This window comes from Morus notabilis, unplaced genomic scaffold (assembly GCF_000414095.1).
Source record: "Morus notabilis unplaced genomic scaffold, ASM41409v2 Scaffold75, whole genome shotgun sequence".
Taxonomy (NCBI): Eukaryota; Viridiplantae; Streptophyta; class Magnoliopsida; order Rosales; family Moraceae; genus Morus; species Morus notabilis.
In genome coordinates this window covers 104,582-122,365 of record NW_010361425.1, presented here as the reverse complement: position 1 = coordinate 122,365, position 17,784 = coordinate 104,582, and the positions used below count along the sequence as shown (strand labels likewise).

At 32.8% G+C, this 17,784-nt stretch overlaps 2 protein-coding genes across 2 annotated transcripts in view; both read left to right on the top strand.

Moving 5' to 3' along the window:
• Positions 1-3,211, top strand: part of LOC21406559 (protein DELAY OF GERMINATION 1) — a 4,841-nt gene extending 1,630 nt beyond the window's left edge. Inside the window, exons 2-3 of the mRNA XM_024166508.1 lie at positions 2,669-2,893; positions 2,927-3,211. Of these exons, the coding sequence (XP_024022276.1) occupies positions 2,669-2,893; positions 2,927-3,211 (510 nt within the window). The remainder of the gene's footprint in view (positions 1-2,668; positions 2,894-2,926) is intronic.
• Positions 3,212-17,301: 14,090 nt separating this feature from the next.
• LOC21406557 lies at positions 17,302-17,723 on the top strand. The gene has a single exon (XM_010099361.2). It carries the CDS (start codon positions 17,351-17,353, stop codon positions 17,612-17,614), a length of 264 nt encoding a protein of 87 aa, XP_010097663.1. The 5' UTR covers positions 17,302-17,350; the 3' UTR covers positions 17,615-17,723.
• The last annotated feature ends 61 nt before the right edge of the window (positions 17,724-17,784 follow it).

Here is a 17,784-nt window from a genome sequence, read left to right as displayed (position 1 = left end):
CACATCTCATTCTGGTTGGTTTCGTTAAGGGAATTTATGCCTAATCTCTCTCTCTCTGTACTTTCTCTTTGACAACCAACGCAGAATCAAATAATTAATTAAAGAATTATACGCTAAGCTCGTGGTACCGTTCATTAAAATGAGCATTTGAAAGGAGAAAAAAGTTGAAGACAAATGGCAATCCCGTATAGTTATTTATTTTTTTCATTTGAAATGAGCATTTAAAAGGAGGAAAAAATTATCAGTGGCTATTTGAAAATTAGTAACCAATTATATTCGTTATTTTTTCATTTCAACTGTTGAAGAATATCATCTAATTTTGTTTTTCCCTTTTTGGTTTTTTTTTTTGAAGGGTCTTTTTTCCTTTTTGTTGCGAAAGAAAGAATCTTCAACAAATTTTACGCGCTAATTACTTAATCACCGTTCAAGACGTCAAGTGTTGACGTTCACATCAATTTATGTAGAAATTTCGTTACTTGACAAGATCATTTACCAGAAATTTATTAGTTGCACTTTAATTTATTCCTCTTCATTTTATAGATCTTACCAACTTTTCAATCCTTCCGGAAGTCCAATATTAATAAGCCATTGTTACTATTGTACTTGTATTTCGTGAGATTTGTATAGTATGGTATGAAAAGGTACACCAACGGCGGAATTTCGTTTTAAACATATGGCTTTATTTATTTAATTGATTTGAGTATTTAATTTTAGTTTTGTTAAAGTTAAAAACTCTTATAAAAAGTCACATCTAATTTTTTCACTACAGTTAAAAGCTTAACATGAAATAATATCTCAGATCGAATTAAAAACTCGAATGACGAACTAACCGATGTCATAATATTTCTAGAAGAAAAAAAAAACACTATTTATGTTAGGCCTTGTCTTCATCACATTCTATTAAATCATCACACTTTATTTTATCCTATGCGATTCTTATTTGATCTAATGGTGAAATTGTACATAGATTTAATACGATGGCTACAAACTAAACTCCTATTATCTATGTCCTACTCATTTACCTATTAAGTTTCAAAAATTCTTACAACATTATCAAATCTCAAAGAAAACTTAATTAAATAAATTAGAAAATTCAACAACCTAATCATTAATATATCATAAATATAAATTGAAATATAAATGTCAAATCTACATTTTAATAATAACAAACTAAAGTCTGAAATTTAAACTCAAATATATATGAGAATCGGAGTGAATTAGAGACGAGGGAGCTTTTCTCGTCCCGTCTCACCTCCAAATTAGGAGTGGACTTGCTCTTTTAGATCAAAACTCAAAAAAAGTTTGAACTCAAGTTACAACTTTATTTAAGTTCATGTTCTTTCGTAAAATTTGAGTTTAAACTCGAGTTTTAACTTGAGTTTAGAGTTAAAATATGAGTTCAAGTTCCTCATTCAACTCAAGTTCTTAAGGGGTTGTTCTTTTACATTTTTGAGTTAGGGTGGCTTGAGTGATGATATTGAGTTGAGTTTGAATTATAATCTAAGTTGAAGTTGTAACTTGAGTTTGTATTTGAAAGTGTACATTTGAGTTATGATTTGAATTGAGAATCTTTTTGAGTTTGTGTTTAAGTGGGTCAAAACTTAAATTTGTATTTAGATAGTATTTTAATAAAAACTCAATGGTGATGAAAAATTTTAATAGGGTATATGGTGGGGTTTTATTTGTCTTTTCATTGTGAATGCATAAAAAAAATGAAAAAGTTATGACATTTTTAAGAATAGAAAAACACTGTTCATTAACTTGAGTTCGAGTTTATGAACTCGAGTTGAATGAGAAACTTGAACTCAAGTTTAGCCCCAAATTCGAGTTCAAACTCAAATTTTACAAAAGAATATGAACTTAAATAAAGTTGTAACTCGAGTTCAAATTTTTTCTGAATTTCGTTGCAAAAAAATAACCCCTAAACTCAAACTCAAATTAATGAACAATATTTTTTTTATTCTTAAAAACACCATAACTTTTTCGTTTTAATTCCGATTGAGATGATTTTTTTTCTATGCGTTCACGACGAAGAGATGAATAAAACTCTATCCACATACCCTATTAAAATTTTCCATCACCATTGAGTTTTTATTAAAATATTATCTAAATACAAATTTAAATTTTGGCCCACCCAAACACAAACTCAAATAGATTCTCAATTCAAACCATAACTTAAACGTGCACATCTAAACACAAACTCAAGTTACAATTTCAACTCAAGTTATAACTCAAATTCAATTCAAGATCTACACTCAAGTCACCATAACTCAAAAATACAACTGAACAAGCTCTAAATTTTTCCCCAATCCTACTCTCATATAACATTCTCTATACCTATCATATTAGGGGGCGTTTGGTATGCAGTAATCTTAAGGAGGTGAATGAGAATCTGCAATATTACCATGTTTGGTACAAGAATTATAATTTTTAGATTCCCAGGAAAGTGATTACCATGGGATTCACTTTCTCTCATTTTAAGGTAATTTGAATACCACCTAATATGGTGTTATTCAAATTCCCAATAATCTCAAAATCATGGGAATCTTACCCACACACCCAGTGCAGCTTACCACACCGAGAACAACGAGCATGAGAGAGCTTCCGAGGAGCGCCCCCCCTGTTGCCACTGTCTGCACCCACCCAAAACAATGCCGAATTGACCAAGCTTGCCCAGAAGGCAATCGAGCACTTCGAGTCCTACATCTCCCAACGCTCCTCCCTCTCCCAAAACGACGTCGCGTCCTTCTTCTCCCCCTCCTGGTGCACTCCTTGGGAGAACTCCCTCTTCTGGATCGCCGGCTGCCGCCCCTCTGCCTTCATCCGCCTCGTCTACGCCCTCGACGGCGCTGACATCGAGTCCAAGCTCTCCGAAATTCTCCGAGGCAAGACCGTAGGCGATATCGGTGACCTCTCGGCGCTGTAGATGCGGGCGGTGGACGAGCTGCAGCGGCAGACGATTCGGGAGGAGGAGAGGCTGACGGCGAGGCTGGCGGGGCTACAGGAGGACATGGCGGATCAACCGATCTCCGCCATCGCGAAAGGCATCGACTGGATCGGAGAAATGAGCGGAGAGATCGAGAAGGTTCTGAACGAGCACGAACGATCCATGGTTGAAGTTCTAGAGGAGGATGATAAGCTCAGGCTGAACACGCTGAAGGAGATTCTAGGGATTTTACATCCGGTGCAAGGGGTGGATTTCTGGCCATGAGTAAGAAGCTTCATCTCTGTGTTCATGAGTGGAGTAAGAAGAGGGATCAAAATAAGCACGACATAGAAAATCACTAGCTAGCTTGCGTGCAATGTTTTAATTCACAACATTCTCATACACAACCAAACACAGTAATGTAATATTCTTGGAAATTTGAAAAAGATTGTTGTATGGAACCAAACACAGTAATGTATTATTCTTAAGAATTATATTACCCTCCATCACTTTCTCATGAATATGATTCCTACTGATTCCTGCATACTAAACGTCCCTTTAAGGGTAGGACCTGCCGACTGTGGGTATCTATACTTGTGGAAAAAAAAATGACATCCTCGTAAATTTTCTAATTTTATATTACTTTTCTTTTAATGGCTACTATGTATCTTCTAACGAGTGAAATTAAGCTGCTTGATGCACCCTAAAATTTCGGAATGTATTATAATTTTCTAGAAAACATGCCAACTATTGGGCGACTCTGTGTACTATATCTATTCGGAAGAGTCCAACACAGAAGACACGCACATCGATCGACGTTTTAAATAAACGCTTGTATAATGAATTTAATATCATATTGCCATCTCAACGAACAAATAATATAGCATTATTACATGATTTTACATTAAAAAAAATAACATTATCACATGCTTCTTTTACCCCTTCTTTTGGTCCCCTCAACCAGAATATCCAGTCCTTTGGTAGTCCTCTGCCTCTCCCTCCCAGGCATTTTAGTCCTTGAATATATTTTTTTGGTAATTATGTAAATAAACTTTGTACTTTTCTTTTTGCAATTCATCCTTTCCTTTTCTTTTGAAACTAGAAAATCATCCTCTAAATTTGAAGTAGTTTTTTTTTTTTTTTTTTCAATTTAATTTCCCGCGTGATTTCATTTATAATAAACTCATGTACAAATGATGCTCTAATAAGCTTACTAAAAACCCATTCCTAACATCCTACTAGCTGTGACTACCTCTTTATTATTTTAGTTAGGATTAGTTTTAACGGTACTCTCTAAATTTTAGGATCATTCTCAATTTATTTTCTAAATGTTAAAAACTCACATTTTAGGTTTTTTTTTTTTTTTGTACGGGCATCTCCTCAATTTTTTAAATTTAACAATTTCATCCTTATAATTTTTCCTTACAATTAACTCATTCAACAAAAAAAACGTTAAAATTAAGGTCCAATTAAAAATAACATTTATTTTTTTGACGTTTTTTATCATGTAACACACATGTTAGCGTCTGTTAAGCACAATAAACAAAAATTTCTTTTGTTATACCCCGAGCATCTCTTAGACATCGTTCATTTCGCTGATTTGAGTTTAGAATTCGAGTTTTACTACAGTAAAAAACTCTCATAAACAGTCACATCTAATTTTTTTATTACAGTAAAAAACTCTCATATAAAATTATATTTTAACTTAAATTAAAAATTCGAATCAACGAACTAAACGGGTCATTGTATGAAAAAAAAAAGCTTCTATTTATACTGTGAGCAGTTTCCTTTTCCATGCACGGTTTTCCAAGTGAACAAGTGTCGGTCAGTTAGCTCACGGAACAAAGTCCTAACTAACCTCAAAATGATTTGTTCCTCCTTTTCATATTCTTCTAGCGTATGAAAAGGAGGATTTGGAAATCATCCACTTTCCTAAAACATCTCTTCAAAAGACAAACGTGAATCATTATTTATTTATTTATTTATTTTCTCTTCTAAAAACTAACATGTATCACGGTCATGTTCACAAGTCCATATTTTATTTACTAAAAAATAAACAAATACCCTGTATCATTATTTATTTATTTATTTATTTTCTCTTCTAAAAACTAACATGTATCACGGTCATGTTCACAAGTCCATATTTTATTTACTAAAAAATAAACAAATACCCTGTATCATTATTTATTTATTTATTTATTTTCTCTTCTAAAAACTAACATGTATCACGGTCATGTTCACAAGTCCATATTTTATTTACTAAAAAATAAACAAATACCCTGTATCATTATTTATTTATTTATTTATTTTCTCTTCTAAAAACTAACATGTATCACGGTCATGTTCACAAGTCCATATTTTATTTACTAAAAAATAAACAAATACCCTGTATCATTATTTATTTATTTATTTATTTTCTCTTCTAAAAACTAACACGTATCACGGTCATGTTCACATGTCCATATTTTATTTACTAAAGAAAAAATAAATACCCTGTATCATTATTTATTTATTTATTTATTTTCTCTTCTAAAAACTAACATGTATCACGGTCATGTTCACAAGTCCATATTTTATTTACTAAAGAAAATAAATGCCCTTGTACCTGTATAATGTGAGTATTGTTTAAGGTTTCCTATTATGATTTATATTACGGAAAGAGACCAATCAAATTGACCCTAAAACAAGCTAATGTTTTTTTTTTTTTTTTATACGAGTTTTGGAAGTGTATAAACCTGTAAATCACAACAAACCGCATCATGAAAACCGTAATTTTAAAAAGCGCTCACACCATCAATTAATCGATTTGATTTCAATCCAAACTCTTAAGGACTCATTTGTTTAATGTGTTTAAACTTACAATTTTGATTCTCTTATAGTATTTTTTTCTCATAAACAATTTAAATTTCAAACGCTAAAATTAAGAATTATTGGTTTAGTTTAAGATTTGAAACCACGGTCCAAACTAATGTCAAATGGTAATTCATTTTTTAATTATTAATTTATATATATATTTTTAAAATAGAGTGTGCTATTATTATTATTATTATTATTATAAGAATAATCATTGGTTATAATAACAGATTCTGAGTGTTGAAATTTCTTTCAATTAAATTAACTTATCATCTATATTAAGAATCTTAATAGCCAAAGTGTGGGCAGCCTCATTAGCGTATCTGAACACATAACATAACTCACCTCTTGAAAAATAAGATAATAAATTAAATATATCTAACAATAACAAAATGAAGTAGAACGCTTCAAAATTTCTATTTTATTAATTTATATTTTTTGACATCTTTAGTTTTTCAGAATTTGATCAATGCTAGAAAGTATAATATTGTTAACTTCTCAAATGTTCAAAGATGTATTAGCTCTTAAATCCACTTCATTTCATCTTATTCAAATGGTCAACGATGTATCAGCTCTAAAGTTCATTTTATGTTAACTTCTACTTTATTTTTATGTTATTCCATTGTATCCATTTTAAAGTTACTAACATGAAAATATATATGATTAGATTTTATTTGAACTTTAATTTTTGAATACAAATCTAATAGATGAAAATCTGCAAATATTTTTATGATTTTAATTATACGATAATTTAAAATTTTGATAGGTTCTTCAGGAATCTCAAACTGTAGTTTCAAAATGCCCCAGACCTAATTTGTTCTTGTTCAAAAGCTAAACGGTTAGATTCAATAATTTTTAGTTTGGTTTGGAGATTTTCAAACCGTAACACGACTTGGATTGAAAAATGCTTCAAATCGCACCGTTTTCACCCTTACTTTATACCAAAAAAAACTCAACTTGTCTTAAAATTTCTTTTATCAAAGAAAGAAAAACAAACCATATATGGATACTGAAGCACAAGAAAATCTAATTAACTATAGGAAGAAAGAGGAAAATAGACTAAGACTTGAGATGAATTAAAATTAATAAGTCAATAGTTTACATAAGTTAATAAATAGGCCAAATTACTATTTTCGTTCATAACTTGTCTAGTTATGAACCATAACTTGACAAATATTGTCCATAATTGTCCATAATTTGTCTGACTATGAACCATAACTTGACAAGTTTGTCCATAACTTATCTGGTTATGAACCATGACTTGACAAGTTATGACCTATTAGTTTCTATAACTAAAAATTGACCTATATACTTTGTTAAGCTTTTCATATTAGCTTATTTTCTATCATTTTCTTTTAACTATAATTCTATTTTGGATATCTCTCGCTCATTTTCTCCTCAAAGGGACCGAAAATATTCACAACACTTTTTTTTTCCTTGTTAGAGATAACACCTTTTTCTTTTAACATATTTTCTTAAATAATAACACATAAACAAAAAACAAATATAACTTATGGGTAGATCTATTACAGAACCTTTAGAAGGGGGTAACGTTACATCACATTTTTTGTTCACCATATTTGGTTTACTAGAACCAAAACCTAGCTATACAAATGTACATACAAATATATCTCACTAGACCCCTCACTCCTCATAGCTAATCCTTTTCACAAAACTCCTACACACGATTCATTTAATAACCCCAAATATGTAGGATACTAATAATTAATTAAGATGATAATAATACCTCATGAGTAGTTGCAGACATAACTTTAATATATATATATATATATATATATATACAGTACGCAACAAGATAGCATAAATAATTATTATCACTATATACTTGTGAGTTGTGACGACTAGTTATGAATTGGAGTTTTCTTTCGTGCTGGTGTATAGTCCTCTGCGATCAATTTTTCTACAGCTTCAAAGCTATGATCGTCCTCTTCGACTGTAAATTCATTGCCATGAATCTTATAAGCACGCTCACCTTCAACCCGATGGGAACCCGTCTCGATTTTTCGAGCTGCTATAGATTATTAATATATAAATTATAACATCTCTGTAGTTATTGATTTGCACAAAAATCGTAGGAACTAATCATACTAGAGAAGATAAGGCTATACAAGGGTGGACTAAGAAAATACATGAATTTGTTGAGGAAAATGTTTGTACGTGTTATCTCACATGAAAAGTTGATAAAAATGTCGAATGAGTTAATTTGGACTCCTAAAGTGTGTTGGGTCAGTTTCACATGTGGTGTCTCTCTAAAAATTAGTATCAGAGACGATGGTTCGTACATGGTCAAGCAATCACACTCGGCTGCAGTTGCAGGTGCGTATGGTAGAGCATTTGATGGACTCGCATAGTTTCAGCTCTCTTTCCCATGCTCGAGTTGGCTCCCGTTTGGAGTGTGATGCTTGTATGTGCATGCTACTAGAAACTTTGATTTGAAAAGGAGCTCAGTAAACACACACATGAAGAGGAGATTGTTGAGAAAATTATATGTGTGTGTTGTCCCATATAAAAAGTGGATTAAAATGTGAAATTACTTATATACATGAAATGACCTTATATACATGAAATGATCTAAAACTTAACAGATTAATCTTTTAAGTTAAGTTGGACTCTTAAAGTGTGTTATACCAGTTTTACATGTAGTGTCTCCCTAACAGAATTGAAGTGAAGGGGGAAAAAAATGAAAGAAGTACTTGATCAACTTAATGCAAAAAGATTTTTGGTGACATAAGTGAGATCTATCCGAAAGGTGACACAATTTTGCAATATCGCAAGTTATTGACTCGGGAAAATTAATATAATGCATATAATATTTGACTCAATCTTTGGATATCAGAAGACGTCATACACGATGGCCGGGAAAAAAAAAGGGTTTTCTCGGAGTGACACTAATTAGAATTAATGAACACAATTTCAACCTTAATTAGCTACACATTCACATCACATAATTATAATTACCTTCAACTAGAAGCTGTGAAAATGAGCAGAAAAAGCAGCTTAATGCCAATAGAAGAAGAACCTTGGATGCCATGAATGCCATGAATGGCTTCATATTTTTGCTTCAGTATATAATAGGCTAACGGGCTGGAATCCTACAAGTGAAACTGATTAAATAATGTGTATATATATTTATATATATTTGTTTCTTGTGTGTAAGCTTCCTTTTTCCCTATATATATAGTCCTGACCTAATAGTTTGTTGCTTGTACTTATTAATATACATTTCACGGCTACTATTATTATTATGATTATTATTTTAAATATCCATGTTCAGTAATACGTATATCGTGTATTCTTTTCGATGAAAACAAAAACCTTAATAATGTGATGCTTAACAAGTTATCATATGAGGTTTGAATGGCCTAAAATTGGACACGGCATATGCAATTAGTAATTTCTATTCATCTAAGGACAAATGTTCACAGCTTGGTGATATGATCCGGAGCTAACATTTCTCTAAGAAAACAAAGTTAAAAAAAGTAAAGCAGTACGCACGTACCACTTGATTAGATTGGAAAGATAAGGTTTGCATGGTGAAGAACTCAACTCAATCACTCGATCAAATGGTGAAATTATTGAAAACAGTTTGGTTGGTTGTTCTACAAAACTGTGCTGAGAAACGGGGACCGAGGAACATGATCCATTAAACATTCATAGTTGGCCCCTCCTAGTTAGCCGCTAATAAATTTCGCTGTTAGTTCCCGAATTATGTTCCATATCCTGTTTTGTCCTTTGAATGTTAAAATATTACAAGTTGCACCATAAACTATGCTCCTTATCTGTTTGATCGCTAAGACACCAGCTTAATAGTACTCATATTTGTTCATCGCGATCTCGATTGACGTTTGTTTCCTATATTCGTCCCTTATTCTGAGTCATGATTCATGATTCTCTATAGTATTTTCTCTCACAAAAAATACACGTAAAACGAGAATGGTTCTGAATACATAAACCAAACGTTCTCATAATTTATTTTGGATTAATCCGCTTATCCGTCAATTACCATATTAGTAAGATTGTGATGATTAACTGGCTCAAGGGTCTGTGGATTTTCAATGACTCTTTATGGTGATCAACAAGAAGATTACCATTTTTTTGTTTTTAAGAGGTAAAGGGTGCATGGTAAAACAAACAAACTACTTGACCTAGGTTGAATAAAGATCTTCCAAGGCACCAAAAAAATAAAGTAGATTAGATTTGGGCCAAAATGGTCGGGAATAGGTTGGAGAATAAGTCTACAAGGAACACAGTGAAATGGTAGGGGTATTGGCCATGGTTAGCCATGATTAATGAAGAGATGAATCATCAGAGTCACCCAATGCTGGGTTTGTGGGAACATGGAAAGTGACTTAACGCCCATCTCTTTTAGATATCCAAAAACACAAATCCAATGAAAACGAGTATGGTTACCTAAGCCCACTGCATGATCCACTAGATCGGTTATAAGGGCCATTATGTGGTTGGTTGTTCTACAAAACTGTGCTGAGAAACGGGGACCGAGGAACATGATCCATTAAACATTCATAGTTGGCCCCTCCTAGTTAGCCGCTAATAAATTTCGCTGTTAGTTCCCGAATTATGTTCCATATCCTGTTTTGTCCTTTGAATGTTAAAATATTACGAGTTGCACCATAAACTATGCTCCTTGTCTGTTTGATCGCTGAGACACCAGCTTAATAGTACTCATATTTGTTCATCGCGATCTCGATTGACGTTTGTTTCCTATATTCGTCCATGATTCTGAATCATGATTCATGATTCTCTATAGCGTTTTCTCTCACAAAAAATACACGTAAAACGAGAATGATTATGAATCATGATTCTGAATACATAAACCAAACGTTCTCATAATTTATTTTGGATTAATCCGCTTATCCGTCAATTACCATATTAGTAAGATTGTGATGATTAACTGGCTCAAGGGTCTGTGGATTTTCAATGACTCTTTATGGTGATCAACAAGAAGATTACCATTTTTTTGTTTTTAAGAGGTAAAGGGTGCATGGTAAAACAAACAAACTACTTGACCTAGGTTGAATAAAGATCTTCCAAGGCACCAAAAAAATAAAGTAGATTAGATTTGGGCCAAAATGGTCGGGAATAGGTTGGAGAATAAGTCTACAAGGAACACAGTGAAATGGTAGGGGTATTGGCCATGGTTAGCCATGATTAATGAAGAGATGAATCATCAGAGTCACCCAATGCTGGGTTTGTGGGAACATGGAAAGTGACTTAACGCCCATCTCTTTTAGATATCCAAAAACACAAATCCAATGAAAACGAGTATGGTTACCTAAGCCCACTGCATGATCCACTAGATCGGTTATAAGGGCCATTATGTTCCTCATAATGTATTTTTGGAGTTTATGATTTATGAATCCTTTTTACACAAATAACACACTCCTGATCTATGGATTAATTTGTGGCCATGAAAAAACGTCACACTAATAAATTTAGATACCAAAAATACATCTAATTGTATCATACCAAAATACCAACAGTATCTTGCCAACGACCTTCGTCTCGGTAGTAATCTGCCACGCTACCGATATTAACTTACCAAGATACTAACGCTAGTCCACCGTGATATTGTAAGTATACTGTTATGTTACTAAAAGTTCGACGATTACCGTTTTATTGATGTCGTCTACCGTGCTACCAATGGTAGCATATGGTGCTAGTAAATTATCTTTAAAAAAAAAAAAAAACGCTAAAGAGGTCACGGAAAGCGAAGCACCACTAAAGGGAGCAGGGATTCTGCTAGAACAGGCCCCTAATGTTGGATCACGGTGGCGTGCTTGCGAGGATCGAACTTGCACTCCTCATGCGAGCTCTACAGCGAGATCTCCTTGTCACTGTGGCCTGTGCAGTCGTATGATTATGATTTTAAGCTCCGTTTATTTTACCGATTCAAGTTTTATTACAGTAAAAAGCTCTCAGAAACAGTTATATCTAAATTTACTGTTACAGTACAAACAAACTACTTGACCTAGGTTGAATAAAGATCTTCCAAGGCACCAAAAAAATAAAGTAGATTAGATTTGGGCCAAAATGGTCGGTTATAGGTTGGAGAATAAGTCTACAAGGAACACAGTGAAATGGTAGGGGTATTGGGCCATGGTTAGCCATGATTAATGAAGAGATGAATCATCAGAGTCACCCAATGCTGGGTTTGCGGGAACATGTAAAAAGCTCTCAGAAACAGTTATATCTAAATTTACTGTTACAGTAAAAAACTCTCACATAAAGTCACATCTCAATTCAAATTAAAAATTCGAATCAGCGAACTAAACGGGCCCACTAAATTTGAAAATAAAGTTGTTAATTTGATATCATGATGAATATGCTAATATATATATATATATATAATAAATTGCAAGTGCAAAATCTGTGAAGTTAAGGGCTATGTAACTAAAGAGGTAGGAAAGAAAAAAAAATCTTTTTATTAATTGTTGTAAATTCACATCGTCACCTGATAGAAATAAATCCTATTTGACTCATATACCATCATATAATGATGAGGGACAACTACACATCCTTTATGTTTTATTGGGATATCATGTTTTATTTTTTCAGAACTATCACGAGCATCTCCCGTATCTTTAATCTCATATTAAAATAATAAAATCCTTCTTTTTAACAAAATTTAATCAAACTTAGGGTGTGAAAATGTCTTTTTAACATACCTTCAAGTATCTTAATTTTGACTAATTCAGTTAACCTCCAGGCTAAAATGGTCTTTTAGCATGTGAAGTTTGACCAAAATATTCTTAAAAGAGATTTTTAATATGACCTCGGAAATGAACGTGACATTTTTAGAAACACAAAATAAAACACGACATTTTTATGAAACAAAAAGAAAGTTTAATTACTTACCTTAAAGATTATTTACCAGTCGTGAATAGGAAGAATCTTTACGGACCTGTTTAGTTCGTTGATTTGAGTTGAGATGTGATTTTATGTGAAAATTTTTTAATGTAGTAAAAAAGCTAGATATGACTGTTTTTAAAATTTTTATACTGTAGTAAAACTCAAATCGGTGAAATTAACGGGGTCAAAAAATGGAGCTAATGGTGCTAGTAAATTATCTTTAAAAAAAAAAAAAAACGCTAAAGAGGTCACGGAAAGCGAAGCACCACTAAAGGGAGCAGGGATTCTGCTAGAACAGGCCCCTAATGTTGGGTCACGGTGGCGTGCTTGCGAGGATCGAACTTGCACTCCTCATGCGAGCTCTACAGCGAGATCTCCTTGCCACTGTGGCCTGTGCAGTCGTATGATTATGATTTTAAGCTCCGTTCATTTTACCGATTCGAGTTTTATTACAGTAAAAAGTTCTCAGAAACAGTTATATATAAATTTACTGTTATAGTAAAAAGCTCTCACATAAAGTCATATATAAATTTAAATTAAAAACTCAAATCAACGAACTAAACGGTCCACTAAATTTGAAAATAAAGTTGTTAATTTGATATCATGATGACATAGAATGAATATGCTAATATATATATATATATATATAATAAATTGCAAGTGTAAAATCTGTGAAGTTAAGGGCTATGTAACTAAAGAGGTAGGAAAGAAAAAAAAAAAAACTTTTTATTAATTGTTGTAAATTCACATCGTCACCTGATAGAAATAAATCCTATTTGACTCCTATACCATCATATAATGATGAGGGACAACTACACATCCTTTATGTTTTAATGGGATATCATGTTTTATGTTTTCAGAACTATCACGAGCATCTCCCGTATCTTTAATCTCATATTAAAATAATAAAATCCTTCTTTTTAACAAAATTTAATCAAACTTGGGGTGCGAAAACTTCTTTTTAACATACCTTCGAATATCTTAATTTTGACTAATTTAGTTAACCTCGAGGCTAAAATGGTCTCTTAGCATATGAAGTTTGACCAAAATATTCTTAAAAGAGATTTTTAACATGACCTCGGAAATGAACATGGCATTTCTGGAAACACAAAATAAAACACGACATTTTTATGAAACGAAAAGAAGGTTTAATTACTTGTCTTAAACATTATTTGCCAGTCGTGAATAGGAAGAATCTTTACAGACCTGTTTAGTTCGTTGATTTGAGTTTTTAATTTGATTTGAGATGTAATTTTATGTGAGAGCTTTTTACTGTAGTAAAAAAGTTAGATGTGACTGTTTTTAAAATTTTTGTACTGTAGTAAAACTCGAATCGGTGAAATTAACGGGGTCTACAAAAGGTGGAGCTAAGAGTGATTTGTCAAGAGGAATTTTTCAAGCAAAGGAATGATGGCTCAATTGAATGGCTAGATAGATAGTTAGGCTCATTAGCAAAAAGAAGAAAGATAGTTAGGCATGCAAAGTTTTGGCAATCATTTTCTTTTCCCCTTTAAAAGTTGGCTAATCGCTAGTACTAAGTAAGAAGCGTGCTTTCAGGAAAAAAAAAAAAAGTATGAAATGTATCACTAGTTAATAGGGAATTCAAAAATAAGAATTACATAGAAAGAGCACTTCATCACTATTTAATTTAACCAACCCATTTTGAATACAGTTAAATCTCTATAAATTAATATCATTGAGACCATGAAATTTTATTAATTAATCAAAATATTATTTGATCGAGATAAATTAATATTTTTGAGACCAAGTTGGGACCGGCCAAAAATATTATTTAATCGAGATTATTAATTTATTAGAATTATAAAAGAACTTCTATATATATGCATTATTGATAAGTAATTTTTGTTACTTATCAATGGAAAATCATAATTATATCACTAAAAAATACAAATTTATAAGAATTTTTAATGAAAATATAATGATGTATTAAAATTTGAATACAAGATAGCAGGAATCCTGGAAGCTGCGGCTCAACGATGAAAAACACGTGATGGGCCATCTCGCTTTGGAGAAACCGGTTTGATCTCTTGTGCTTAATTTGGATGCAAATGCCATTGATCTTGTCCAAACCACAAAACTGCCCCAACCACAAAACGTGATCGAGTCCTGCGAAAATGGCAGTTTCTGTGATGTACTATGCGCCTCTCATTCCTGAATGCAGCCTTTCAGGTCGTCCAGTTTGCCAGCAGACCGGTTTCATTATTGTGACAAATTTTCAAGAGCTAATTAGATTTTTCAAAATTATGAGAAGGAATAATGTCAATAGAAATAATCCATTTTTCTTTTTCCTTTTTCTAAATGTTGGTGGGATACCCGTGCACGTTCTGAATTTGTTCGAGATATATATCAATAAATAAAAGAAATTTAAGGTGCTACCAAAAACATAACAGTTATTGACACGGTCAATGCGTCGGAAATCTTAAAATGGCAGTAAAAATATATATATATATATATAGCGACTTCAGAGTTATTAAGGTGGCGTTTGGTTCATAGATTCAAATCATGTGATTAGAATTATTTTCAATTTACGTGTATTTTTTATGAGAAAAAATACTATAGCGAATCACGAATCATGATTTGAATCAGAGAACGAAACGAAATATATATATATATATATCTCCAAAAGTGTACTTATCCAGACTGCTTTAAAATTTGAATACAAGATAGCAGGAATCCTGGAAGCTGCGGCTCAACGATGAAAAACACGTGATGGGCCATCTCGCTTTGGAGAAACCGGTTTGATCTCTTGTGCTTAATTTGGATGCAAATGCCATTGATCTTGTCCAAACCACAAAACTGCCCCAACCACAAAACGTGATCGAGTCCTGCGAAAATGGCAGTTTCTGTGATGTACTATGCGCCTCTCATTCCTGAATGCAGCCTTTCAGGTCGTCCAGTTTGCCAGCAGACCGGTTTCATTATTGTGACAAATTTTCAAGAGCTAATTAGATTTTTCAAAATTATGAGAAGGAATAATGTCAATAGAAATAATCCATTTTTCTTTTTCCTTTTTCTAAATGTTGGTGGGATACCCGTGCACGTTCTGAATTTGTTCGAGATATATATCAATAAATAAAAGAAATTTAAGGTGCTACCAAAAACATAACAGTTATTGACACGGTCAATGCGTCGGAAATCTTAAAATGGCAGTAAAAATATATATATATATATATAGCGACTTCAGAGTTATTAAGGTGGCGTTTGGTTCATAGATTCAAATCATGTGATTAGAATTATTTTCAATTTACGTGTATTTTTTATGAGAAAAAATACTGTAGCGAATCACGAATCATGATTTGAATCAGAGAACGAAACGGACTCTTGAGTATGAAAGCATAATTACTAGCAGAGTTTAAGTGAACATAATAAAAAATTATTTATTGATAAATAGTCGGCATAAATAAATGTATGTATAAAAAAAATATATTATTTACTTCAAAAGCTGTTCGTGTTTCCCTCTTTTATCCCATATCTCACCGTCATAATTCACACCTTAAGAATATGTTAGGCCCATTTGGATTGACCCTGATAAGAATAGGGAGAAAGTGGGAAATAGGTCAGGACTTGAGATGAATTAAAATTAGTAGGCTAATAGTTTACATAAGTTAATAAATAAGTTAAATTACTATTTTTGTTAATAACTTGTCTGGTTATGACCATAACTTGACAAGTTATTGCCCATAATTCACGGTTTTTATCCATAATTTGTCTGACTATGAACCATAACTTGACAAGTTTGTCCATAATTTATCTGGTTATGAACCATAACTTGACCAGTTATGACCTATTAATTTCTATAATTAAAAATTGGCCTATATACTTTCTTAAACTTTTCATATTGGCCTATTTTCTACTATTTTCGATAAGAATATAGGCATTAGCTTCCAACAAGATAAGACTATATATACTATGTGTTCAACACTATAGTGACAACAAACAAGAATAAACCATAGCATTAGCAGTCGCAAAACAATATCAACAAAGATTCCATTTATTCTTGCATACATAAACATTTGTGTTTGTATACATTATAGTCTTCTAAAGAGTGACATAAAGCATATTAACTAGAGATAATGTCTCATAATTCATCAAGAGGGGCCCACAGAGCACTAAGTCAGATCAAGATTATCACAAAGTGGGAGATCAGTCTTAATATTATTATTGCTTTTTCATAAAGTTTGCGTTGGCTGACTCGCAAAGTCTCTAGTTTTTTCCTTCCATGATTTGGATTTATGCATTGAAATTGCATGCTTTTTTACTTGCACTTTCACACCTCCCCTTGCCAAAAACATGGTCTCATCTTTTAAAAGGACCAATCCTCATCTTGGGCCCCACATGTACTCCACTAGTCGGCCCCACAAAAGCAGTGCATGTAAACTCAACTTTCACCCCATCACTTGGGCCCACCACCACTGGCCCGAATGATTCCCCATTGTCACGAACCAAAAGCAGACCCCCCCCAACACCACACATGAGATGCCACCACACATGATCATGATTATGATTTCAAACCTACTTTTCCCCCCAACACTCGATCACCACCGTCCATTTTCCTCCCCAGCAATATATATACGAAGCACGTAATTAAAGCCAAAGCATGCATTCCCTAACTAAAGTTTAGGTTTTGAAATAAGAACATTTTTTTTTGTTTTTTTGGTCATGGAGAATAGCAACTCATTCCCGGAGTACTCCTCGGCTTACTCCAGCGAATTCGGGTTCCAGGAACGGTCCAATTCGTATAATTTCAACGGGCCATGCCAGAAGGGGAGCGGGTTTGCGGCGTCGAGTGATCCGGAGCTCCAAAGGAAGAAGAGAATTGCCTCCTATAATGTGTTCACCACGGAAGGTAAGGTCAAATCAAGTGTTAGAAACAGCTTCAAGTGGATCAAGAGCAAATTCAGTGACATTCGTTATGGTGTATGAATTGTCTGAATATATATATATATATATAGGAATCTCATAATTGGGTTCCTATAGTTGTATAATCACCCATATTCTTGTTAGATCATTACCTTTTTTTTTTTTTTTTTTTTTTTTTTTTTCTTTTTTCACCCCCGTTTTTTTTATCGGGGGTTTTTGTTTTGGAAACTGGG

Coding starts and splice junctions, on each gene's coding strand:
- LOC21406557 (XM_010099361.2), top strand. CDS start 17,351: ATGGAGAATAGCAACTCATTCCCGGAGTACTCCTCGGCTTACTCCAGC.